This window comes from Pipra filicauda, unplaced genomic scaffold (genome assembly GCF_003945595.2).
Source record: "Pipra filicauda isolate LSUMZ 115617 unplaced genomic scaffold, ASM394559v2 scaffold91_size2508729_pilon, whole genome shotgun sequence".
In the NCBI taxonomy this organism is placed as follows: Eukaryota; Metazoa; Chordata; class Aves; order Passeriformes; family Pipridae; genus Pipra; species Pipra filicauda.
This window is the reverse complement of record NW_024105109.1, coordinates 850,871-877,261: the sequence shown is the minus strand read 5'-3', so window position 1 is coordinate 877,261 and position 26,391 is coordinate 850,871. Positions and strand designations below refer to the sequence as shown.

The window sequence follows — 26,391 nt, the reverse complement described above, 5'->3', positions numbered from 1 at the left end:
GCCAGGGCCGTGGGCAGAGGTGTTGGGCATTTTATAGCAAGCTCCTTCTCTCAATTCCAGTGGATCTACAACACATGCACCTGGTGCTCAACTATAACCATATCCAAACGCAAGGAACACAGTGTAGGACAGCTGCAACCACATAGGAACCTCAGGAAATTCGGAAATAAATGAGAAGAAAAGTAACTGCAGAGCAGGCAGAATCAGTCACTTGCCAACCAGTGCCCTCCAGTGGCTCCCACAGCATCTCAAGGAACTGAAGACAAGAGCCTGCTTTTAGAGGTCAAAGGCACTGTAATTGTATCCCTAATGGACAGAAACAAAATGGTGACATTTCAATGCCAAATAGCTCTTTTTAAAATTTACATTCTTGCACGGTAGCCTCACATCTGCTATCATTACATCCCATATCCACAAAAACCTACAGTCCATCAAGTGAATAAAATATTAATCACAAGCCATGTAAAATGAGACAACAGAAACCAAAGTGATTCCCAAGACAAAAATGTTTATTTGTACTCTTCAAACAGGTGTACATTCAACATCCTTAAACAAGACCAGTACATATGTCTAGGGCAAGCTGAGTAAGTATCATTAGAATATAATGCCTTCCTTAATAATTAATGTTCGTAAACCAAGAATTAGTTACAAATTTATGACCCCTTACACAGGGGTTAATGTTTTCAGTGAGACTATCCCAGTACTAAGCAAAACAGAGTGTTTGTAAAACAGGACTCTAATCATTCAGTTCCAGTACCATATCACAGTTTTTTAATGAACAGGAAGTATTAGTGGGGGGAAAATACCCAGTGCCAAGTTGAGTGTTCTCAAGCACTAAAGAGCAAACGCAAATGGTGAACTATCTATAGAAATTTAAATAAACTATTTTAGTTACTGAAACCTTTTTGTCTGAAAAAAACCAAGAATATCATAACAGACTGGAGGAAAGAATTCCATAAAAACTTTTTCTCTGGATTTGCCTTAGAATATAGGCTTCTGTACAGAACAAGAACAATTAAGATTTGGGGGTTTCAGTGGTAGAAGTAGTATTGGAATAATAAAGAAATAATTTAAAAATATATATTAATTTACCACATTTAGCTTATATAGCCCTTTATGTATCTTACAAAATGCTACTGTTCTATATACTGCATGTAAAAAAAAAGTTTATATATATAATGTGTATGTACACATATAAAGGAAAAGCCAATCAATTTGGTATTAAAAAAACCCAAAACAAAACAAAGCATAAGAAAACACACTGAAAGTTATGCAGTAATGAGGAGTGTATGCTCCATGTGTGCGTTAGTATAACAGTGCTTCCGACCTCAAAACTTCCTCTTAAATGCCTAAGCAGAGTGCTTGCTCCAAGTCAGCTCTACCAGTGATGTTCCCAACTGCCACAAACATCTGACATTACTTAACTTCTGGCCATCTGTTATATTTAGCACTAAATCAGAAGTAAGGCAAAAGAACTTTTGACATCCCTGAATATCTGAGGACATTCGTGAGATCTCCCAAAAATTAATGCAAAACAATACAGGAGCACAAAAATGGTACCCCTGAGCTGAAGCATCTTCCTGCCTACAGAAAGCTGCCCTAATGCTTGCCTTGTTCAGAGTAATCCAGGCTACCTAAGTACGACAATTATTCCCAGGCATCTCCGGTGTTTTAGCAAGTTTTGAATGACAAAATTGATTGCGTTTGTGCTCATGACTTCTGGTCTAAAAACGCCACTGAGAACAATGAAAAACAGTTCTGATACTGCTCAGACATTAGGATTGGATATTCAGAGCAGATGGACATTCTTGTTCTGTAAATCCTGATGTCAACCCTTGTCTACCAGCTGGAAGAATGAGTCCTCTCTTTATGTACCTAGCATATGTTTCACCAAAAAAAACAACAAACCCACACTTTAGTACACAAGAAAAGCAAAACAGATTTTTTTAATCCATCTTCTCTTGCATCAACCTTAAAAGGCAAAAAAAAAAAAAGACCAACCAAGCCAACCCCACCTCTAAACTTCATAAAATCACAAATTTTCCAAAACCAAAATTATCCTCCCTGATACAGCAAAGGTGTCTGAAAAAAAAAAAAAACCAGTTGAGATACCTGGGGAACAAAAGAGACAGATGCCTTTGAGAAGTTTTCTGGGAGATGGGTCATAAAGGATTTCAGCACCTGTTGAAGTTTTGTCCAGTGAAAGAGTAACTTCAGAACTGGGGAGGCTGGATCAGGACTTCAGCCCAGTTGACGTGTCAGTCACTGGCAGGCACTGAAATGAATGCAGTCATCCTACTGGCACACAACCCTTCTGACTACACAAGCATGACATACCACGGAATTCCTCTAGCATTCCTTGGAGTGTTCTGTGGAGTGCAACACTTTGCAGCTTAGCTAGAAACCCAGCAGAACAATTCGGAGCAGTGGATACCCAAGAGTATCCTTCCCCATCCTCCCAAAAATGCCAGTGAAGAACAACCGCAGGTACAACACTAAAATGAACCACAGGCTCCAGGGTTCAGAACCCCCAGGTCAACATCTCTGGCTTGCTTTGGGGAATGGGATTCTAGAAGAGCCTAACACCCAGGAACAGTCAGGGAAAAATTGAGAAATATAAAAATGCAAGGATTAAAAAACAGAAGGGGAGGTAATGATCCCCCTCTAGAATATTCCCTTTAAAACAGTGTAATTAAAACCTTTAAATTCACCTAGAAACTGGTTTCAAAACAACCTGACGGTTTTAACAACTTTCAAAAATCGAAATATTCTTCATTTGATTTCATTAAAATATCCCTGTAGCCCCCTGAATAACTGCTATCACTTGTTTTGCACTAACATTGCTTAAATTAATATAATCATAAGCATGCAAAATGTTAAAATTTAACTGCATATACAAATAAAACCAAGTTCTAATAGAAACATTTCCAATATTTCAAGGTTACAGGTTTGATTCAGTCTCTGATCAAAACCAGTGTCTCTTCCCACAGGGTCCAGAGACAACAAAACCTTGTATTTTATGGTGTAGGAACACACTCAAAGTACACTTGTGTATATAAACCAGGTATGTAGTGCAACTTTTGTACTGCATATCTTAAACCAGTTGCATTTTAGCCAGTAAAATGACAATCACCAAGCCAACACTGCATGCTGTGTCAAACTAGGCTGTATAACACAAAACAATACCTCTTCAGAGACATTCATGTTGTTACTGTTGCCTAGTGAGTGGCTTTGAACGAAGCTTTATGATAGATACATCCACTTGAACCCAGACATAAATTCGAAAGGCAGAAAGCTGCATTATTTCAACAGCCTGATTGATTTTTTACGTGCTCTGGATGACTTTGAAGGCAGGTTATAATCTCTCCGACAGGCCTCCCTTCATAGCAGATTTGATACACAGCCGTGAACAGCGGAAACCTGAGGAAACAGAGTGGGAAAAGCAAAGGCAGTGTAAGTTTATTCTGTAACATTTTCTTAAATGAAGGAAATAAAACGGGGTGAGAAGAGGGAGGGGAAAAAGGAGAGATGGAAAAAAACAATTTTTTTTTTCTACTTGTCAAGTGATAACACTGGGCTGAAAAGCACTAGATAAATACAGAACCTACATGAGTCACTCTCAGAAGCCCAGCTGGCTGTAATGGAGCCTGCGACATTCATTATGTATGGCAAAACCATTAAGTGATCTAAAAAATAAATTAAAACCACTCATATCTTTCTTGGCCGTTCTTACAGCTGTACTCATCTATGGTTAAAAAAGGATGACTGGCACATTGGTTATGTATTACTTCTGAGCAGCAATTTGATAATACAGAATATGACAAAAAGAGACACAAGAAGACATTGAAGGTCAAGTTTTTAATAAGAACCCAAAATGAAACCTGGATTTTGAAACACTAAATTCCCATCTACTTTTTTCTTTTTTTTTTTTTTTTTAAATTGGCCACATTTCCAACAATCCCCAAATTATTCAGGCTTTTCTGATAATATGAAGGCTTCTTACAGCAAAGACACTTTACAGAAATTTGTATTTGCTTTCTGAACTTCCTGGACAGTGACAGCCAGACAAGTGCCATTTGTATACAAAGCCTGATGAATTTTAGGGATTAATTACCTGTTCAAATACATATGCCATTTCAGTGTGGCCTTTTATAAGGAGCACTGGAGACACTGAAATAGTTAATTTCCGAGTGATTCAGAATACATCTGGACTAGGACTTTCTCCTTAGGAAAGCTGTCCCATCAATCACTCTAAACCTTTATGTAACGCACATTTCAGTGTTGAGCAGAACCCCCAGCCAGTACTGAGCACCACATCTGCTTGCCCATACACTCTGCTGTCACGTGTTACTGCAGCAACTCTGGTGTTAGCACATCGCTCCGAACTAGACTCCTCAAAGTGAGCCAGAGGTCACAAGAGAAGCCATGAACCATCCAGGAGTACCATCACACCATGGTGACTACTGCATTCTCAGGGGCACATACAGGATTTGTACTTGGCTTAATGCAACATTTCCCCATTACTGGGGAAAAAAGTGGGGGAATGGACATGCTTATGGCTTTTTTACAAGTGCTTAACTCAAAATGTAGAATTTCATTTTCACCTGAAACATTTTAATGTTCCACTGCAAAATGCGTGTCCATTTCCTCTGATTTATTTTTGTGGACAACAGACAAAAAGAGCAGCAATAGCAAAAACTACTTCAGGTCAATCCAACTGACTTGATTTTCGGTTTTATTTCATCAGTAGAAAGAAACCTATCATATAGCCACATTGCTGGTCTCTCAAATCCAAGGCTACACTACTTAGGTTGCAAAACCCTTACTAGGAAATCTGCAGGAAAAAAATTTACACAAAGACTTGTGCACTTCTTAACAAATCTCACTTATTGACTTCCTATGTTATTTTGGGCTGGAGAGGGGTTGAATTTGCTGCTACCATTAAATGTAGGCACCAATAAAATTTGTTATGCCTATGTGAGAGGCGGCCACAAAATATGTGAATCTTCTGAAGCAAAAGCAAGCTTCCCACAGCTTGAGATACAGTACTGGCAGTCACTTCTCAGTGAAGAAGCACCACTACTAGAAACCACAACTGAAGTCCTGCTGCTTATCACAGAGCACATTGCTGTGCACAGGTCTGCCCCACTTCACACAGGGAAAGCAGTACCAAGGCTGACTGCAGGCTCAGGGCCAGCAAACTCCAAATGCATCTTATGCCTGAGCACATCAAGAGGGTGAGGTCTATAACTGTTGAAATGAAGAAAGTAATTGCACTGCTAATATCAATAGGTATCAACCCTGCTACCAAGGCTCTTTTGCTGAACTTTGACTTTAGTATATGTCTGCGCAGTGTTGAGACTCCTTTTGTAGGAAGAGAGTATGAAATTTTATCCTTACTACACTGTTACCTCTTCACTTTGAAACTGTGGCTGCTTCACTGTGTTTTGTGTTTTAAAGTAGTTTTTGAAAAACACATTGAAAGTTGCTTTCAAAAGCCTTGTTGAATGAGATCTTTTATGAAGAACTGACACATATATGTTGGCATACCAGAAAGAAATTAGCAACACTCCGTTTTCATGTCTTTCATTAAAAACACAACTTGAACTCTTCTATAATGCACTCTATTTGTTGTAAGGTAGAACAGGATATAAAACAAGCAACCTAAAAACCCCTCAAACACAGCATCCTGTCTCATTTAGGAAATCATAAACAGCAAAGAATGAAGCAAACATTTCAGTTACACTTTTTCTACAGTTAGCTTAATTACTGTACACTGAGGGAACAGACTTAGGTGCCTTACATCCAAAGATAATATTAAAAATTTAATCATTTAATACAGCTGATTCATTAAAACTAGACTTTAAAAACTGCTTTGGAAAAAGAAGTAACAAGGCTTGGTCTTCTAACTGGCAGTTATTTATTTCCTGATTTTGCCTCTTCTACAAACAGGAACAGATAAATGCATCCCTTAATCTCACAAGGAGACAACTGTGTGTGTAGCTCTAAGAACCGTACATGGTCTGACTCAAACACAAATGAACAAAGCCAGGACAATCTGCTTGATTTCATACCACAAAAAAGCCCTGACCTACAGAAGCAGATGGCAGGTGTTAACCTACAGCAAACTGGAAGTCACATTACGAAAGAGAACTGTGATGTCTAAGCTAAAATCCATGTAGTAGAAGCAGGCACTCTATTCAGATGATCACCTATACAGATCCTTTATAACAAAGCTCCTCTACTTGGAGGTAAGTAATGGATTTCCTACTATGAAATGAGCTCTAGAGCCTTTTCACAAGTCTCTTCAGGAATCTCTGCTTCTGTTTTCATGCATTTTATTCTTTTCACATGTTAGAACACACTTGCTGTGCTTTTCTGTAGTAGCAGAAGGCAATAATACATTCTGCAAACAGAAGGGCATTCACAAATTTAATGTCCCACTAATAGCTCTATCTACACCAGTAGATATTTTGATGGTTTATTCACTTCTCTCTCTGATTTTAACTAGGAATTAAGCTGCTCTTATTGTAGTGATTTTATTTTTGGCTATTACATTTATGAAGATATCAAAAACAAATACGTAGAAAGAATTATGGAGATAAAAAAGGGGTATGTGGAAGTTGTTTTATCTGTTCTTACTTCTCCAGCATTCCTTTCTGCTTCAGGATGCGATACACTTCTGCAGAAGTCCGTGGTCCTTGCAGTTTCTGACCATTCAACATTTCTTTCTCTAATTCTTCAATAGACTAATCAACAGAGGGGAAAAGAAAAGAAAGAAAAGGAGAGCTAAGATGAAATTTTCAGAAGCTTGACATCGATCATGTAGACAAAAAAAAAAAAGTTACTGAGGGTTTTTTCTTTCTCAAAAGTGACCTTAATGGAGCATATATAATATTCTCCTATATTCTTGTTTGTCAATATTCTCCTTCTTAAATCTGCATCTCCCAACATCTTAAGTCTTGAGTTTTTTTTTTAAACCACCTCTGCCCTTTTTAACACCTTTACACTCATTCTACACTCAAAAAACAAGAGGAAAGAGAAGGGTACTCGCTCAGTAGAGCTAGCATGACTCAGATACCTCTACTATTGCTCCAACAAACCAGGAATGCAACCACAGATTTCACCCAGTGAATAAGGTACCTTTCCAGTTTTAACGACTGCTTCTGCTACACGTCGATTCCGGCCACCGTAACACGTTGTGATGAGATCAGCAACGCCACAGCTCTCCAGGAAAGTGGCAGTAGACACCTGTCCTTTGCAAAATATTTTGGCAAAGGCGATCATCTCCATTAGGCCGAGGCGAATAACGGCAGCTTTGGTATTGTCACCGCAGCAAAGACCATCACAGAACCCAGCTCCTACTGCTACTACATTCTAATGAGAGGAGAAATGGGAAATGAGTCAATTATCATTTATGGAATCCTAGAAGACACCAAAAGACAGAGTGCAGATGTCTTTAAGAACTACAAACACTTTACTAGTGAAAGACTAGGTTGTTTTGGGTTATTTTGGTTTGGAGATTTTGATCTCTATGGGATAACTTTAAAAAAAAAATAAAAAATATGGTAAGCCTTACATTACTAAGTATTTCCAAGGATAAAAGCATAGTTAAAGCTCTGGCATAAGTTGCCCCCAAGGCTGTACAGCTATTATTTTTGACTATATCTAAGAACAGGTTGTGCTACACCCAAACAAGGTTTTAGCTAGATTGAGCTATTCCTGCCCTGAGGTAGGGGTAAACATTCCCCTACATTCCATAGTTCTTTTATCCAGATTTTCTTTATGATTGAGTAACTCTACGAAACACTGACTTCTATGACATCCTAAGGGACCAAATTCAGCCAAGTCAATAGTATCCAGCCCTTTCAAGTATGCAGAGTTCCTATAACAGTAATAGTTAATAAAGGATTCCCAGAAGGTTCATGACACGGGATAAACTTTCTTAGCAAAAAAAGTGTTTGTTTTTTTCCTTAGACCTGCTGAGAGCATTCTACAAAGAATGTGCTGTTTCTTCATGAACAATCAGCGATATAACCTCTTCTTTGGTTTAAGAACATTAGAATTAGATGAGATACATTTGAGTGAAGTAAAAACTATTTTCTAGCCTGGGAGTCAGAGCAGAGACTGGCCATGGTTCCATTGCCCCCTACCAAAAAAAACCCAAACCCCACAACAAACTGTACCAACCCCCCCAAAAAAGATGGTTCTGGCATATTGATAAAGCAAAGAAGAAAGTAATGGATGTAGTAATATCTTTTTGCATGCAACAGCAGCAGTGACCTCAACAGAAAGCACAGGAGAATGAACATTATGGCACCTAATGCAGCACCTGATGCAGGGAAAAAATAAAATCAACCAACCAACCAAACCAACTTTAACTGTTGATGAAGAAAGAGCAACAGTCAGAAGTTGCTAATAAAAGCAACCAACTGATTAACAGCTGGTTTAGTTTTGTTTTTTGGACTGTAAGAACCACAAATGCCAGACAGCTGCAGAGCTGTGTGGTCAGTCATGGCTAGGTGACTCCGAATCAAATGAGGTCAGAGGATGAGTCACTGCTTTTTGAGCAGCTAGCTGAGGCCTAAAGGTGACCTTAAAAGTTGCAGACAGATCTCTCAACATCAAACCCAAAGCAGCCAAAGACAGTCAGCTTTTAAAACGGTACTTTAGATCACCTTGGCTTAAATCTTAGCTGTGGTGATTCAGTGAAGGTATGTTTTCATCAGACACCTCTTGCAGAGCCACCTCCAATATTTGTTCATTTGGTGGCAAAGCGAGAGGAAGTCAAACAGTTATTTAAGAAGTTTTCAGACTGGATAACCCATTTAAATGCATTTTACATATGTGATGTCTGCATGTATTTAGTACTCAGCTAAAAAACAAAAACATATCTGAGCAACCTCTGAGCTTTTTCCATAAACCTCTTGAACACTCCAGTACTAAAGTTTCCCATTCCCTCCAACTTTGTCTCCTTGACTTTCCTCTCCACTTTAAAGCAGCCTACCTGATCATAATATACAATACAGTTTGGCCTATGGTATTTTGTTGTCTACTTCTACCTTCTGCAACATTTGTCTTTGGAGCAACAGAAATACTCTTTTAACCAAGTCATACCAAGACTAGTTACTTCAGAGAAAATGGTGTAGGGAACAAAGGAAGCTATGAGTTCAACTCTAAAACACTAAGCTTCTTGTTTGTACAATGTCCCCATTGTATGTGCTTAATGCAGTTTGCAAATAATGAGGAAACGAGAGAACTGATTATGCTCTAGAACACACACCTATGACTAGGAGACTTATATCCTGGTCTAGGAGACTCTTATATCCTGGTCTACACAACCCTCAGGCCACAACTATGAATTCACAAGGTCTACCATCTGGTTTCATTTAAATCCTTGAAGAATCTCTGACAACTGTCTTGTGTCTAATATACTGGAGAGAACTAATTATACCACAGTGAAAGTTACACTTTACTCAAAGTTGAGTCTCTCCTTTTCCAAACAAAACAACAACAACAAAAATCTCACAAAAAAGACTGAGTCATCCTTCAGACCAAAACAAGACCAAAACAGGCAGTTTGGTACTTGAAATCTCTGGGTGTAGGCAGTAAGCTGAGTTTGTTTCAGGAAGATGCATAACCAAATGACAAATTGACACCCAAGAGCCTAATGGCACTAGCACTATAGTGATCCTCTGAGAAGTACCCTGCAGGGGGCAGAACCATGTAAAGATCTGGCAAAAACATCTTTCTGTATCATATGGTTGTAACATATGGTTGATCCAGAACGCTGCCACTGCCAAAGCCCACACCTGAGGTGTCCTGGCTTTAGTAGGAACAGAGTTCATTTTCTTTTTAGTAGTTGGTACAGTGCTGTGTTTTGAATCCAGTATGAGAATAACATTGCAGATGGTTTTGGCTGTTGCTGAGCAGTGCTTGCTCTAAGTCAAGGACTTTTCAGTGCCTCATGCCTTGCCAGTGAGGAGGTGCCCAGGAAGCTGAGGGGGAACATAGGACAGCTGATCTGAACTGGCCAAAGGGACATTCCATACCATAGAACCAGTATATCAACCCAGTATATCAACTGGGGGGAGTCGGCCAGGAGCCATCAATCGCTGCTCAGGGACGGTGGGTGGCGAGCAATTGTCATGTGCATCGCTTGTTTTTCTTGGGTTTTCTCTCTCTCCTTTTCCTTACAATTACTATTACTATTGTTGTTATTGTTATTATATTTTACTTTATTTCAGTAATTAAACTTCTTATTTCAACACTTGAATTTTACTTTTTTTCCCCCCTCGACTCTCCTCCCCATCCCAATGAGTAAGGAGGGGGTTAGTGAGAAAACAGCTGTAAGGTACATACAAAGTTGCCAGCTGGGATTAAACCACCTTGTTAAGTTACAAGAATTCCTGTAAATGCAATGGGTGTATATTTGTGCAAGTGGCGAGAGTCGATGTTTCCGTGAGCTTAAAAACTGACAGTATTTGCCTACATGCATGGGAGTCTGAGAGCACAATAAGCAAGGGCCTACAGACAAACCTGTTGTTTCAAAGGTTCAAAAATACTGCCACAATATAACCCCAAAATTACAGCAACACAATGTTCCTCTTGGCCTGAGGGATTCAGAGCTCTCAAACCCACTACACGCTTCAGCAAACACATTTTCCCTATCTTGGCATTAACAGGTTTTTACATTAAAGCATGCATCCTGTAAGCAAGATGCACAGGGTGTTCTTATATTGCATATGGTTTTAAGGTACTAAAACCTTTGCCCTAACAGGCGAGTCTTTAGATGGTCCGGTCCAGAAGCTGGAGCTAGCCCCAGTCCTAGTTATTCCAGAACATGAGCAAGGAATGGATTCAGTTACTTTATCACTGGGATAGTGAAGCTATGCTCTGGAAAAGAAATGCTGATGCCAGGCAGTGCTCACAGTATGTGTCAGAACAAATGAGAAGTGTCTTTTACTTGCACGTGACCTGCTGCAAACATGCCAGAGGTCACAAATGCAAGGTCAACAGATGACCAAGAAAAACAAGGACAACAAGTCTGCAGACTGTGCTGACAGATTGTTCTCTTAGTCAGTGCTCAGAACTATCAAACTGACAGCTCACAGAATGTTTATGGAGAGCTCACAAAGACAGCTTCAGCAGCCATTTCTGAGGCAACTGTTACATTTTCATAATTAAATGGATCAATAAGAGAAGTAAGCAGAAACGTTATTTCATCTGGGACATCCAGCCTTCCTTGAAGTAGCATCACAGCTCAGCACAGCCTGCTTTCCCTTTGCTAACACACGAACTTGGAGAAGCTCCTTGCTTCACATGATGGTTGAGAGAGGTCAAATGAAGTCTCAAAAAATCGAAGACAATATCAGCAGGACTGTCAGAGAGGTTAAGCATAAACTGTTTGCTTGCTCCTGGCAAACTTGAATTTCATTTCTACTTAAGCTCAGGAAAAAGGAAAAAATTATCACAATCGAATTCTACGGTACCTAGACTGACTATCCAACAGTGACTGCCCTAAACACACCTTGCAAGACCACCTTTGCAAGTAACAATGCTGGGTTACATAACCTGGTAAACAATAAATCATCACTATACTTCTTCTTTACTTAAGGCTACGCCGGAGTCATAAGATTTAGAGTCAGTCCTGAAGGAACCCAAAAGACAATGACAGTTGCTGCTCCTTCTCCTTCCTACAGGAACTGTCACATCTGTCTTGTCTTTGGCTCCTGCCACTTGAGGGTTTTTAACTCTCCGGATCCCTGAACATAGGGCAGCTGGAGCATGGCCGTTTTGCCACATCCACAGGTTAGGTTCTCACTTCTCTCACACTCACCCCTGGCACTGCTGCACTGGGTGATTTGGGTACAGTTTACCCCTAGGAGTGCAGGTACCAGTGTTTACATTGCCTCTCGAGTACGCTGCTATGACTGCACACCAGCTCAGTCTGGCCTCACATCTGTGCTGCCTGTAAGACCCTACACTGGCACAGGCAGTAAGGACTGTAAGGACACCTCAGAGGTGACAGCCTTGGGTCTGTGCTACTCTGCAGTATCACATCCCTCAGCAACCAGAAGCACATCCATACGTATGCACAGCTGCACACACCACCCTTACAGTGGTGTCATAAACTTTAAGCACTTCCTAGGCAGGCCCATTCATCCTCCGGCAAAGGCAGATGAACTTGTGGGTGGCCTTGAGCCAGGCCACCTGTAGAGCCAACTGGACACCTTGAAACAACTATCCAATATTTGAAGTTTGTTAATTCCTGGCCTCAACACTTAAAAAAGGTCACCAAACAAACGGGAAACATGCATCAGTCTTCATAAGAAAAAAAGTCCTCACAGAGAAGAGCATGCCAAGCACTTTTTGTTTCAACAGCAAACAAGATACTGTAGACAGCTGTTCCTCCTCAGTATCATCAGATTTTGTAAAGTCACTGCCACTGTCTATTCAGCCAGTCTCCAAGCTGACACAAGACTGCAGTTTCACTGCACTGATTTCCATACTTCACTGTATCTCCATCAGCCCATTGTCACAAATGTAAGTACAGGAAATGAAGTGGATATTCCATATATATGTATATAAATACCAATCAGGCGCATGTCCTCTCACGACCACCAAGCAGCAATGCCTATTATTACAATCTGAATTCAAATAGGCTTCAAAAACAAATTTCAAACCTAAAATTATCATTGTAAGGGAAAGTTGTGCTCAGAGCATTCTTTGTTACCCTTCTGTATTTTTTCCCAACCTTTAGGCAACTACCCACATTGAAAATCTTCCCTGTTTAGAAAGGCTTGCAGTAATAAAAAGTGAGGTAAAGTATAGGCTTTTAACATTCTAGTCCATTATGCCAGTAATACCAGAAAAGTCTTCTTTTCCTAAGCTGGTATTTACAGAAAAATAGAGAAGCTGGGAGAATGTACTGTTTTTCATAGGGTACTATTTCTCATGCTTTAAATACCAATACATGAGTTGCTTTTACTGTTTCCACATTCAAAAAGGCAGTCTGGACTGTTTGCCTGCTTACCTCTGTCCTCCTAGCTGTAGTTTGCAGTGACATTACTGACATTCTGAATTGGCACTGCTACAGAAAGAGAGTAAAACCTCTCTTTTTATACCTGTACCTCAACACATGACACTGTCATCTTGTGAAATAGGAATTTCCTCCTTCCAGCAAGTTAAATAATATTAATTTTTACTATTTTTTCATGAAGTAACTCTCCATATTTAAGAATGTAACAGTCTGAATGTAACTGACTGAAGCTACATGAGATTTTTCCCTAAAAATAACCATATGAAAAGATGCTTACTTTTCACATTCTTATTACAAGGACTCAGATTAATATTAAAAAAGAAACATTCTTGTCGTTACCCTTAGCAAACAATTCTCCTAAGAATAAGTATATACAACAGCTAAGAAAAATGCTATTCACATCTGAGTTTTGCATTTTGCCTGACTTGGACCTTTACGATGGAGTTTTGAGTGTCTGCTGACTACCTGCTTAGTTTGATGGGCTCATCTCTAGCACACTTTCAAAAGATTTGTCTGGAATAAAAATTTCCTGAGACAGAACTCCTCTATCAAACAAAAATTTAGGCTAGTCAGAAAACATCCTGCTGAGCAGTTTGGAAAGGATGATAAATCTGTAAAACTTTTTGACTAATTTCAGAGGGTTTTACATAGGGATTTCTTTTCTGCTAACCTCCCACATCACCAGAGCATTTAAAAGCAATGGCTGTGGAGCCAAATCGAGAAACTGTTATATATACAGTAACTTCAAAACACGTTGTACCAAAACACCCAACTCCAACAATGCGCAGACCCACAACCTCCTCCTTCTCAGGACTTCCAGCATGACAGCTGTCAAGACAGAATTATCAAGAAAACTAGTATGCCAAAAAAAACACTGTTATAGCTATCAATCTACTTCCTGCTGAGCAGGAGCCCTCCTTATCTTAAGGACATCATTGCTTAGTGTGATAGCTTTGCAAACGAATGATGCAGTTTACACAAAATTTCAGCAGCAAAAACAAAGAAAGACAAATAATTATCCAAAACATTAAAAATAAAAAAGTAACCCAAATTATCTACTAAACCATTGCATCCGTAAAAAATTATTCATAATAGGTATCAGATGATGTCAACTATGGTACTGTTGCCCACAGTGCCAAGAAACTAATGCCTTTCCTTCACAAACAGCCTGTAAATTAACCTGAAGAAATAGCAATTAGAATATGTTTAAGTTAGCCTTTGCTTCCTGACAGCATCAGTTTTGTTAACAATAAAATTTTGAATGAGTTAACTGTCCGAAATAATGTTTTTCCTATTCAGGTCATTTCTGTATGTGGTTATCCACACAGACCTTACGCAGTGTATGTCCACAAAACATAAAATGTAAGAATGCTCCCATTGTTCAAGCCAATGAGGAGAGGAACAGTTTTGTCAACAGACACAAAAGATTAATGCCAACTCCTTTTTCCCCTTCTTTTTTGTGAACACACTGTTGCAAAAAGAAAAAGGGAACTACAACAGATTTAGAAATACATCGACCAGTCAGACGGTTTCAATACTTGTTCGTGACTGCTAAGGGAAAGATGTAGAAAGAGAACTTGAGAGAGTTCTCAAGACAGTGAGACATGGGTCTAAAAGGCAGCTCTCAGAACATGCTGCTCCCTAATTTCCCATCTGGTTCTTCTGGAAATGTTATGCTGTAGTTTTATGTATTATATAAAGCACAATAAGTTTAATTCCTTAAATGGAAATACCCTCTTTTTTTCGACAAGGATCACTATTTCATCTCTGTACCATCTGCAGCCAGTTAATCTTACCTTCAGAGCACCACAAAGCTCAACTGTATCTGCATCATCTACTACAGTTATTCGGAAGTTTGGAGTCTGCAGGAGTTCTTTGAAAAGAAGGCCATTTTCCAAGATTTTGCTGCCTATTGAGAGAAACAAAGGAAAGTTGAAAAAATGAATAATTTATTTATATGTTATTTAGCTTTCCTGCACAAGCCAAAACACTTAAAAGCAGAGATAAGGTTGTTCTAGCTCCATCCTAAACAGATTCCTGTTCTAAGGGACCAAGAACGTGTCTACATTGCACTTAAAAGTTCTGCACTGAGTTACTCTGGACTTCTTCATAATTCACTGTCTGCTCAGCAACAGATTCTAAATAACAATTCTATGAATTCTCTATACATTCTCCATTATTTGATCATTCCCTTTAAAAGAAACAGTTAATAAAAAAACAAAGGTGAATTAAGAATATAGTAGGAGCAATTCTATCAATTATTTTAAAGCCTGCATTCCAGAAAAACACCTACTCATAAATGCATGTCAAGGATGTTTTATTAATTGAGCATGCTGCCACTCACAACTGTTTCTAAACACTAAGAGGTAATTCAACCATTCAAAATTAAGTTCAATGCAAAAGCTGTGAATGAGATGTTACAAAGTTAACAATGCACAAAACTGTAAAAATTAACACTGAAAAAAAAATAACATGAACTCTGTGCTATTACGTGTGAGTACCTGTACGTATACACACACATATATGCCTATCTAGAAACAGTAAAATTCAAGACTAGGCACATCTTCATGCTGCAAAGGTGTGCAGACATCAACATGGAACTAAAACAATTTCCAGCTTTTGGGCAAAAAAAGTGTTTTGAGAAATTAAAACAAGACATTGACACCTTAAAAAACAAATGAAAAAATCAAACCAAAACAAACATGCATAAAGGTACCATCTGTGACCATAACATCTGAGCTGGAGTACAGAATATATAATCGTTTATCCATATAAAGCTGTGCAGACCAAGAAAATCTTAAACACAGTAATAAAATCAAGCAGTTTGCTCTGTGGAGGGTGATAAAAAGCACGCTTGTATTTCACATGCTATGGTCACAACCCTAGTGAGAATGGGTAAAATTGTGCTCTTCTCTCCCCTCTGTTTCCACTATTGTCTTAGTACTTTTGTAAGTGTAAACATTTTACAAAATTCAATCAACAGCTTCTGATAATAGCCAGCTAATGTGGAAAACAGTGAAATTTGAGCTATTTGGTGTGCAACTGTGAAGACAGGAGCACGTGTTAAACATTCTTACAACTTGCAACAATACCTATTGTGGTTTCACAGAATTTGTCTGCTGCCACCTCATTGGCAAGGTTAGCTCCCATCAGCACACTGATGTCTATTCCCATCTTCTCTCGAATAATGTCAGAGATCAGTCTGAGTCCCCCAGGGCCTTCATCTATTCCCTGCAGCCAACATTAAAAGGAATTACTAAAAAGTCATTCATTAGGCAGAACAGAGAAGTAAGCACACAATTAGTCTTGTCAACAGGTGAGAAGTGAGACAAGGCCTAATCAGAGAGAGACTAAAGATGACAGATGTACTACCAGGGAAACTTCTGCTATTGTGACCTCAGAATCAGGGGAGGTAGCACCTTAAGAATAAGAAGTAAGCTCTAGATGATGATAACAGTTTTTATTCCATGCTCAAGGACCTGATTCTAAGAAGTGCTGAATATTCAACTTTGTTACTTCAGAACCTCAGCTACTTATTATCAGTGTATTCTTAATAAAATCTGTGAAGCATAACCAATCCATCCATTATGAATCAGGCTTGCATTTGGACTTGAAATTGCACCAAAACTCACAAAATGGCATCTGAAAAACTTGTTTTGTGAAGAGGCATCTGAACTGAAGTCTCAGAGGCAGATTCCCTCATGCTCATTCCCTACTAGCTTAAACCCTGGTTAATAATTTTGAGTACTACTACAAATGGAACAGCCATTCACAGATGGGTAGTGAGTTGAACAACCGAGAATAATTTAACTTCTAAGGATATTTTTAATCTATATTTGTAATGCACTTTTCACAAAGTGTGAAAAAAATGGTAGCAAGAGGATCTTAGAAAAGATCACCCCACAGATTAATGCTGCAATGGAGAAGAGTCTGGTACCCTGAATTGTCTGAACCAAGAACTCTGAGACCATTTTCTTCTCATAAAACCTTCCCTCCCAGTCTGCTAAATGCAGAATACTTTTGAGTTTTTAAACAGGAGCATGGTAGACAAGCTATTAAAATGCTCATTCTTTCCCACAGTATACCACCTCTTGTGCAGTACTATTTTTTAATGTTGGGGATTTGATATTTTTGGGGATTGGTAATTTTTAATTATGACTTAGAGGCAAAAAGTGTGATCCTCTACTAATTCCAGATATACATATACACACATACACTTGTAGGCTGCCAGTGGTGACATTTCAGACAGGCAGTAATTTGCATTTCCACAGATCAGAGGTGCTGTTCCTTAAATAACACGGTGCAATCAAGAGACATGCAGAAATGCCTGTATAAAACCTGCCAATTAACATAAAGCTTGCATTTCTGCATTACTTTTCAATCTGTATCACTTAATGCACAGATCTGCTTTCTCATCTTTAATGAGCCATATAGAAACAATCTGAAAGTAAGTACACATATATATGTTGTATTTTTCCCCTCATAGCGTCAAAGATGTCCCCACAAAATAACTGTAAGGCCCCTCTCCCTAAGCACACATTTTGGGAACAACTCCAAAAATGTGAATACCTACATCACAATTACTCATGCGAAAAAAGGCGATCAGAAAGGCTTAGGTGCCAAATTCTGCTCCACTACGAAACTGATGTACTTTCTGACAAAGTCAAGGAGAGCTATACCTGTTTCTTGTAGAGTTAAATCCAACCCTGAATGATAGATGACAGAACAAAAACCAAACATCTCTTCCTCCTCCAAAAAAACAAGGCTCTAACATGGGAATTTTCACTGGGCAACAATAGTCCCCAGGCAACGCAAGTCCAATTCTGCGACCGTATCATTTCCATCCTAACACACCTGTCAGAGCAATCCCTAGGGCCTATAATAGGTAAATGAAAATGAGACTCATGTCGAGGTTGCCTGAAGAGTATTTTGAATTATTTTCACCTAACCTGCTTCCTGTGCTCACTGCTGTACCACTTGATGCAAGTTGTATAAGGTTCCTCCCCCCACACCCACACAGTGATTTGTTACTTTTTCATCGACAGGGAACTTATGTAAAGCAACACAGATGCAAATGTTTCAATGGAAATGTGTATTACCCAGCAGAGAAATGTCATTATCTCCCAAAGACTAGTTTTATTATCAGACGTTAGGCTCTGCTTGAAGATTAGTCTGTCCAAAAAAGAAAAAAAAAACAAACCAGAAAAAAGACTAAAAGATGACACACCGCTAAGTTGTCAAACAATTCAGAAAGCACAGAAACAAGATGTCCCACTAAAGGTATTTTTCAGAGTGGAACTGCACTTTTAACTGCCAAAGTTAACACAAGCCACTTTAACAGCACTAGCATTGAGCATAAGACGTAAAAATATGACATTGATGAAAACAGCCTGCATAAAGAAGATGCAAAAGTAGGGGAAAGAATGCATTCCTGCCTCTATTGCTTAGTTTCATTGTTGTGTTAAATCTCTACCATTTCCTTTTAAATTATACTTTTAATGATGCACAGTTACGACTTTTCATAAAGACTGACACGTACTTTGCATTCTCCCACAAAATATTAAGGGGCAATCCTTCTTTGGAAAGGCTGCCTACAGATGCAGTGTTGCAATGTGACAGTGGGAAGCTGCCTAGTAACCAACTTGGCTTTGCATGGCAGGTGCCACTATTTCACTTCCATTACACTAAGCACTGGCTTTTTGTTTTGTTGGGGTCTTTTTGTTTGTTTGGGATTTTTTTTTTCTTTAAAGATAAGTATTTCCCCACATGTTTATTTTTTTAAACATAGCCATTAATCAACATTCCATTAGAGCGCTGATAACCAGAACAGTAATTCCAAGGGAATATAGGCCCGGGACCCTGACTTCAGGCATGCTGACATAAATCCTCATTTACTCCACCAATTCATTAGTTAGTCCTCTCACTAAAGACAAGAGAACAAAAATCACAATTAGCAAATTAAAGGAGAATATTTATCTTGAGCTATGCATTCAAATATTTTAACAGTGCCTTATTTTACTCTACTATGATATGAAGAGTTTTTCTACAAAATGCAGCAAGAGCACTCGGGACGCATTACTTTTTCATACATCTCAGCAATCTATCAGGTCAACACTGACAAAACAATACAGATTTGATGGGCTTAGTTAGACAAACTAAAGTGACAAGCTTGCAGTAAGCGGTGATAGGGGTTTTTTGTTCTTTTTGAGCACAGATCCATATATGTATCATTTTCCAGAAATGACAGTAAACAAGGGAATGTGTGCTGAGAAAATGGCCTACTCTCAACAAAGCAACAATAAACCAGAATCTTCCAAACCTTGTGGGAATGGCTTATTATTTGCAGCTAAACACACAGGGGGAAAAAAGCCCACTTACCCAAAAAACAACCACAAAAATAAGCTAATCCACATTTTAAAATTTTCCTGCCAGCAAAATTACAAATACTCCAGTGAAAACACTTCCTGCACCTCTGCCCCCTCCTATTTCCTGTGCTTAAACTGTCTTTTCAGGTAATGCTGAACAGACACTCTTGTTGCAACATCATATTTGACATGAACAAGAGCACTATCCTCTCAGTCACATGAAATTCTCTCAGCAGTTCTTAAAATCATCAACTCAGCATGTGGGATGTGCATTAACAATCAAAGCATTATGCTTGTGCTCTGTTCTTCATCTAATGATGTTTTTGGAAACAACAAATAGAAGACTGGAAAGCTTAGCGGTGCAAAACATATTGACTCCCCTCTTTCTTTCTAAAAGTCTTGTTACCAGCCTCATTTTCCTCTTCCTGCAAGCATTAACCTAAAATAAAACCTGCGTAAAAATCCACTAAAGACCAAGACAAATTCTAATCTTACACCTAGAAAGGTTTAAGGGAACAATCAAGTGAATAATGCACAGAGACTTTTCATATCAAAATATCAAGCCATCTTGTTTTAGAAGGTTCCCTGACACATTCTTAGTTACTAACACATAGTATTTATCGTACCTTTATAAGAGTTATGCCGAGCGCTTTCTTGGGTACTCGTCCTGTCATTTCATCGCAGACTTTATGAATGAACTGATGAGGAATGACAAAAACCAGCAAGTCTGCATCCTCTACAGCGTCATTAAGGTTTGGGATAGCAACCTGTGTAGTTATGGGAGAGAAAGGCCACATAACTTCTTAAAATTAACACTAGATACAAGTGATAAAGTAAAAGCAGTTTGGTCTTATACAGAATGCTACAAACTACTGCATTTCATCACTGAAATTAAGCAGCAACAAATTTCCCAGACAAGCAAAAGAATTTAAACTCTCAAATAAGCTATTTTATATCATAGAAAGAGCATCTTCACAGACACCAGCATGGTTAGTGCCACAAAAATTCAAAATGTTTTGTAACATTCAAACAAGTACTTTTAGTAATAAAATATAAAATAAAAAGCTGCCTTCTCTTTGACAAAATAATCCCAATTTTTGATAAATTACCGCATGCAGAAAAGTAGTTTCTTTCCTTAGTTCCTTATACACTCAAATTTCTTCTTTAGGCCTCTTATACTTACTAGTTTATATTTCCTTTCTGTGTACCCTTGGATTTTGTTTACCCTTTAAGAAGGTGACCAATTTTGAAGGCACTTGGCAACTTCACTTTACCTAACACTTGATGACCACCTTAAAACAACACTCAGGTTTAAAACGTAGCAATAACCTCCACCTATTTAGAAAGAGAACAAATCTGAATAGGCAGGCAGTGGACAGCAGAAATACCACAGGTGCTGAAGGCTGGGGAAATGGGATTTCAGCATTATCATTAAAGAGAAAACTACAATGCACAGCAAGTCACGTTTTTTCCTGCCCCAAAGCTCTACCAAATTGTCAGCTGCTGCAGCCTCTTCCTATAATGTTGTTGGGGCAGGAGTGACCACCTGCTCACCCACTATCAGGTTACACCAACAGAGAATACGTGTGGAGTCCCACTGTTCTGCCCTGGCAACGCTACATCTTACATGCTGATCTGACTGCACATGGCTGAAACACAACTGAGAACCAAAAAAACTGCAAACACCCTGAAGTTTGCTTGAGAAACACTGATTCTCATCGATACTTTTAAAGAGTTTCAGGATACCTGACATCAGTTCTCACTGACCAGCCAGCTCTCTTCCAAAAGTTGAGGCCAAATTTTTTTTAATGGGTATGGTCAAAGCTGTTACTTTCGCCCTTGTTTTCACATTTGCTTCTTTATACAGAAGCTGAAGTAACATAAAAACAATAGAGAGACTAAAAAAAAAGAAAGAGAGTAGAGTGCATTGGATTTACTTAATTGCATAGTTACATAATTTTACTGAGTCAAATCTCTGAAGTCATCAGTAAAATAGCATATAGTCTGAAATATTATAAACCCTAAAGGTGTTAACAAAACAATTTTTACCTCCACTCACAGCACAAGCAATATTCCCTTTGCTCCATAACTATAGTTTAGCTTCTGAGCCTTACCACGTTATCTGGCAGCTTGTGTCCAGGGAGATACTTTACATTTTCATGTTCTTTATTTATGATATCTGACAGTTTTCTCCCATTAATATTCTCCTCGAAGACCCACATCTTCACTGTGGAAGCAAACTTCTGCAATTTTTTTACATTATTGCCTACTATTTTGGCAACTGCAGAACCCCTGCAGGAAAGAAAACAAAAATAGTCTTTAAAAAATTATGATTTTGCTATAGAAAAAAAGAGATTGTCTTTAAAATAATCAGAAATGCACAGATTGTTTGACCACTTACCATGCAGATATTGTAAAACAAATGGAAAATAGACCAGTCATTCACACTGGTTGCTTCCTCTCAAATGTATCTACAGTAGGTTGGACTAAAGCATTTACTGAAAACATCCTTATTTACTTTTTCTGCTTATTTGCTATCCAGTGGGAGTTTAGGTTACTGAATTTCCCCAAAATCAAACTGATTATATCCTCAAAGCAGAGGTAAAGGGGACATACTAAATTTTTTAAAATGGATCATTTTCACCTTAAGAGATGGGAAGCTTCTTTGCTAAGATGACTGACCCATCAATTGTTGTACAACACTGATAGGCACTGAAAGCCAAAACAAGCATTTATATATTGCAGAAGTTATAAGCTTTATGGTTATGCAGCCAACCTCACAGAATTTAACTATTGCAACAGCATCCTCTGAATTTGCAGGCAGACAATTCCATTACTGTTAGCCTTTTATTCTCCCCAAGAACAGCACACAGTGGAACCTGTAGGATGGTGATCAATTTTACTTCTCAAATCTTTAAGCAATAATGAAATTAATCAGAATTACAAGAGGAGAAACAAACACAACCTTCCCTTTCATTCCTAGCACCAATGCTATATGGAAGAGAAAGATGCAACTTTATGAAACCTGTGAACTAACTTCCTTTCCCAGGATAAGGAGGCAGCCTCATAATTACCGATAACCTACTAAGCAGACACAAGAAAAATTTAAAAAGAATCATTCTGCTTCAAGAGCTTTAAAAATGGCACAACTCACTGCACTGCATTAAAGATGTGTGCTATCACAGGGCTAAGGTCACATTATAGGCAGTGGCAGAGAAAAATTATAGTATCCTAAGTAGACCTTTTTCAGTTAAACCATAAAACTGTATGTCTTAAAAGAATGGAATTTACTTCTCTAATGGCACTTCACACACTAAAAACTCCCCTGGGTTCAGGAAGTGATATAGAAGGCACAGTTGTTAGCTGTCTCTTATCAGGCTCATATTCTGTATCTGCACACACAGAGCGTGGTTTCCGCTTCAATGTCATACAGCTCACCAGCAAAAACCCCAAATTTCAGATCCACACAAACAGCATGAATCACAGTAAACATCACACAGGTATGTGTTCCTCAGACAGTGCTTTGAGTTCCTTGAACAAAAGCACATTTACTACTACAGATTTATATACGAAGTCTGGATCCTGGCAAATCCATTGCTTTCAATTTTGAACTTCTCTACACATTTTCTGTGCTTGCTGGTGACAGAGCAAGACAGAAATAACTGATTCAGCAACTCTCCAATTGGGATTTTCAGTCTGCCAGCATAAAGTCTGGCAGTGTGTACTACCTGAGTGAGACATTAATTCCATTACTATTTAATACTTAAATGCCTTAGCTGCCTTTTTTTTCAGCCTTTGAATGCCGTATTAAAAAGTGAAGATTTGCCTAGTCTTAGTTTCTAAATTCAAGAAGATTCTCCTGACTGGCTTCTCTGGTTCCCCATTTCCCATTATACTGCAACCACTGTTTTAGGACCATTTCACAGTTGGTCTGCTTTCCGCTTATCGCTTTAAAAATAAAGCACGAAACCCACAAACTCCTGAAGTTGCCCTAACAGCAGCAGCAGTGGAGGTCACAATATGCAAGTGCAAATTATATTATTAACTCTAGCTCTACCACTGTCCCTGAAAAATCATCTCAGTTATATTTTTCCTCCAATTTTTCTACAGAAAGTTCCTAGCTGTAGGAATCCCTCTGTTCGGCAACTTCCCACCTCTTCCTAAAATCTACAGTTACTGTTCAAGTTGGGCAATCAGGTTAATTAACAACTGGTTCTAACAAAACAGAGAAGGATAAATTCTGACTGTGCACACCTCATTAACCTGCCCTGGAAGTATTATCAGAAGAGCAGGCTACAGTACATGACCCAAGCAGCTCTTGCAGTGGGCACTGTCCTTGAATCCCAAGGCTCCAAGGTACATTCCAAGGTGTACTCAACAGACACTGAAGAATCTACTTTATCCCCTATCAAAAAGATCCTAACATAATCACTTATCCACCAGCTGAGCAACCCTAAAAGGGCAAGGCCAGCAAACATGCTGCTCTTCCGCGCCTCGTGAGCCATCTGTCCTGTCCCATGATCTTCCATCAGGTGTCGAGTGACCCCTGCCAAGTCGACTTCATTGTTAAGGTGACCTTTCTCTAGCAAACTGACCAAACAAGTCTGACTGGAAGTAGTTTATCATCCAAGGTGACTGGCTCAATCCTTCTAAATGGTAACTGTCCTGCCAAGCTCCTTTAGGGTGTTTTTTTTTCATCTCAGATATAGGTCAAAGGGCTGTGAGAAGGCAAAGACTTCCATACAGTTACTGGCACTTGTCCAACACAATCATCTCACAGAGAACCCCCAAAACCCACAGTCTCCAAACAACTAGGGATGCCAAACCACACTTAGATCGACTAATTACATGCCTACAGTTTAGGCACCACCAGTCACACACTCCTGTAATTCAGGCTTCAAAAATACGTAATCCCCAAATATCAATGATCAGATGTTTATAAATACTTCCATTTCTCTCTAGTTACCTACTTTTAAGCATTAAATGCTTCCACTTTAGGACCACAGGCCCCAGTTCAAAAAGACACTTACAAACACACAGGCATACAATCAAAATTAAGTCCGATTTAGTTCAGTGGTTGCATACATTATTGAATCACAGTGGTCTGTAGTCAGGGTTTTGTGCCTGTCACCCCATGGACTTCGAGGAAGAAACCACCCATCTTTCCAAGAATTACTGTTTCCAATTTTGGTTACTTTGATTTCTGCTTTCCTGATGCAAAACTCCTCATCATCAAATATGAAATAAGCTACAAGTTACTGGAATACATTTATCCTCAAAAGAAAGGAAAAAGCTGATGCCTGGTAATAGCATTCTCTCTTTCTCTCAGCGTAGGAGATATGGGCATTTTGCCACTCACTCATCCTATTAGGCAGGCGCTTTTCTTACTATTAAGCTGATCCAATGAGGTGAAAACAAAATACATATGCACGTGGTTATTGCTAGTAGGCAATATTTGCAAATCCTTTTGCTTCTGTAAGTGTGTTTCACAGTGAATAATCAAATATAAATGCAGTCAAACTTCCTGTAAAACTTTTTTCCCCAGGTTTCAAATATGGAACAACAGCAACAATACTCCTAAAAGACTAGGTCTCACTGCATATTTCCTTCTGACATATGCTGCAATGCTCAGTACCTCCATGGTCATCTTACAAGCTAGTGCAAGGAAAGCACGACATGCTGCATTGAAATGTCAGCCATTCCCTCCACAAAGAAAAGCACAACTTGGCAGCTGCTGATATTTTTAAACAGCAGCAAAAGCCAAGTGCACAGAGTGGACAGGGGGTGAGCAACAAGTCTAAGATCACCCCAAAAAAAGACTGGCAAGTTTGGTTCAATAAAACGCAGCACCTTGCTCTACACTGAACTCCACTGAGTTTAGATTTAAGGTCTCAAAAACCAGTGTTATCAGAAATAATGTGTGGTTAGCATTAGGAATTGAAGTGACAAACTGTGAAGTTATATTTACATAACACATTGTACTTAACTTGTTCACTGTAAATAAGGACCCGGTGTAAAAACTGTGATCAGGAACTGTGTAGAGAAATAGGTAAAGAAGCCAAAGAGATAAGTAAAGTCAAAGAAATAGGTAAAGAAACCAAACAAAGGGCTATTAACACGATACTCCTTTCGGAGAACGATTTGAAGTAAATCTACTGCCTTCTTAGACGCAGCACCAACTTTAAGCCTAATTATAAACTAGCAATAGAGGCAGCAATAAAACCTTGTCTCAAGCTCTCAGTGTGCCTTAGCATAATCAATTTGGAAAAAAAAAAAAAAAGAGAAAGAAGCCATTTCAAATAACCTAGCGTCTCGCAATTCTTCTTTGAACTGGCGTGGAAAACAGGAACATAGGAAATCCCGAATCACACTTTTGTAGACAAGTGGGATTGTTGGCGAAGCCCTACAGGCAGCGCGTAGTTAGAAAACAAAATAAACTATAATGTTCAGCATCTTTAATGTTTACGTCACCCGACACTGGACAAAGCACACAACAAATACCAGGTTAAAAATGTCCTAAACCAACTTCTTCGCAGAACAGACGGGTGTTTTACAAGCTCGATTCTGCCGCTTCTTCCTCCAAGCATATCAGAGCATCACCTCCCCTCCAAACTCCGAGGGAGCCCGGGGGCAGGACGAGCCCCACCCGCACGGCCCCAGAGCCCGCCACAGAGCGGCGACACCGCGTTCCACCCCCGGCACCGGGAGCCCTCAGCGCCGCCACCCCTGAGGGGCGCGCGGCCACGGCGTTAAACCCTCCGGCTGCGGGCGGGAAGAGACAGCAAGGCCCGGGCGGGCACAGCCGCAGGGGAGGCCGTGCCGAGGCGGCCGCCCAGGTGTCCGCCCTCCCAGGGGCTGCCGCACTCACCAGTTTCCCGAGCCCACGATGCAGACCTTGAGGGGGCCGGCGGACAGGGCCATGGCAATGCCGCCCGCGCCCCGCCAGCGGCCGCGCCGAGGAGCTCCGAGAGGCGACCGCCCCCC

At 39.4% G+C, this 26,391-nt stretch overlaps 1 protein-coding gene across 3 annotated transcripts; it reads right to left on the bottom strand.

The window, feature by feature from the left end:
- Nucleotides 1-487: 487 nt before the first annotated feature.
- On the bottom strand, nt 488-26,391 carry GPD1L (glycerol-3-phosphate dehydrogenase 1 like). Of its 3 annotated transcripts, none has more exons than XM_027733394.2 (8): nt 26,276-26,391; nt 21,522-21,699; nt 20,034-20,174; nt 16,135-16,273; nt 14,839-14,951; nt 7,144-7,377; nt 6,643-6,749; nt 488-3,420 (listed from the first exon to the last, which is right to left on the bottom strand). In XM_027733394.2, exons 1-8 carry the CDS (start codon nt 26,326-26,328, stop codon nt 3,306-3,308), a joined length of 1,080 nt encoding a protein of 359 aa, XP_027589195.1. In that variant the 5' UTR covers nt 26,329-26,391; the 3' UTR covers nt 488-3,305. The 3 variants fall into 3 exon arrangements, with proteins under 3 accessions (XP_027589195.1, XP_027589194.1, XP_039247167.1); XM_027733393.2 differs by lacking the exon at nt 26,276-26,391 and adding an exon at nt 25,909-26,067; XM_039391233.1 differs by lacking the exon at nt 26,276-26,391 and adding an exon at nt 25,930-26,066.

Coding starts and splice junctions, on each gene's coding strand:
- GPD1L (XM_027733393.2), bottom strand. CDS start 25,994: ATGCTTGGAGGAAGAAGCGGCAGAATCGAGCTTGTAAAACACCCGTCT. Junction 16,274..20,033: donor TCGGCATAACTCTTATAAAG/GTACGATAAATA, acceptor TGTTGGCTGCAG/GGAATAGATGAAGGCCCTGG. Junction 14,952..16,134: donor ATTCTGTGAAACCACAATAG/GTATTGTTGCAA, acceptor TTCTCTCAATAG/GCAGCAAAATCTTGGAAAAT.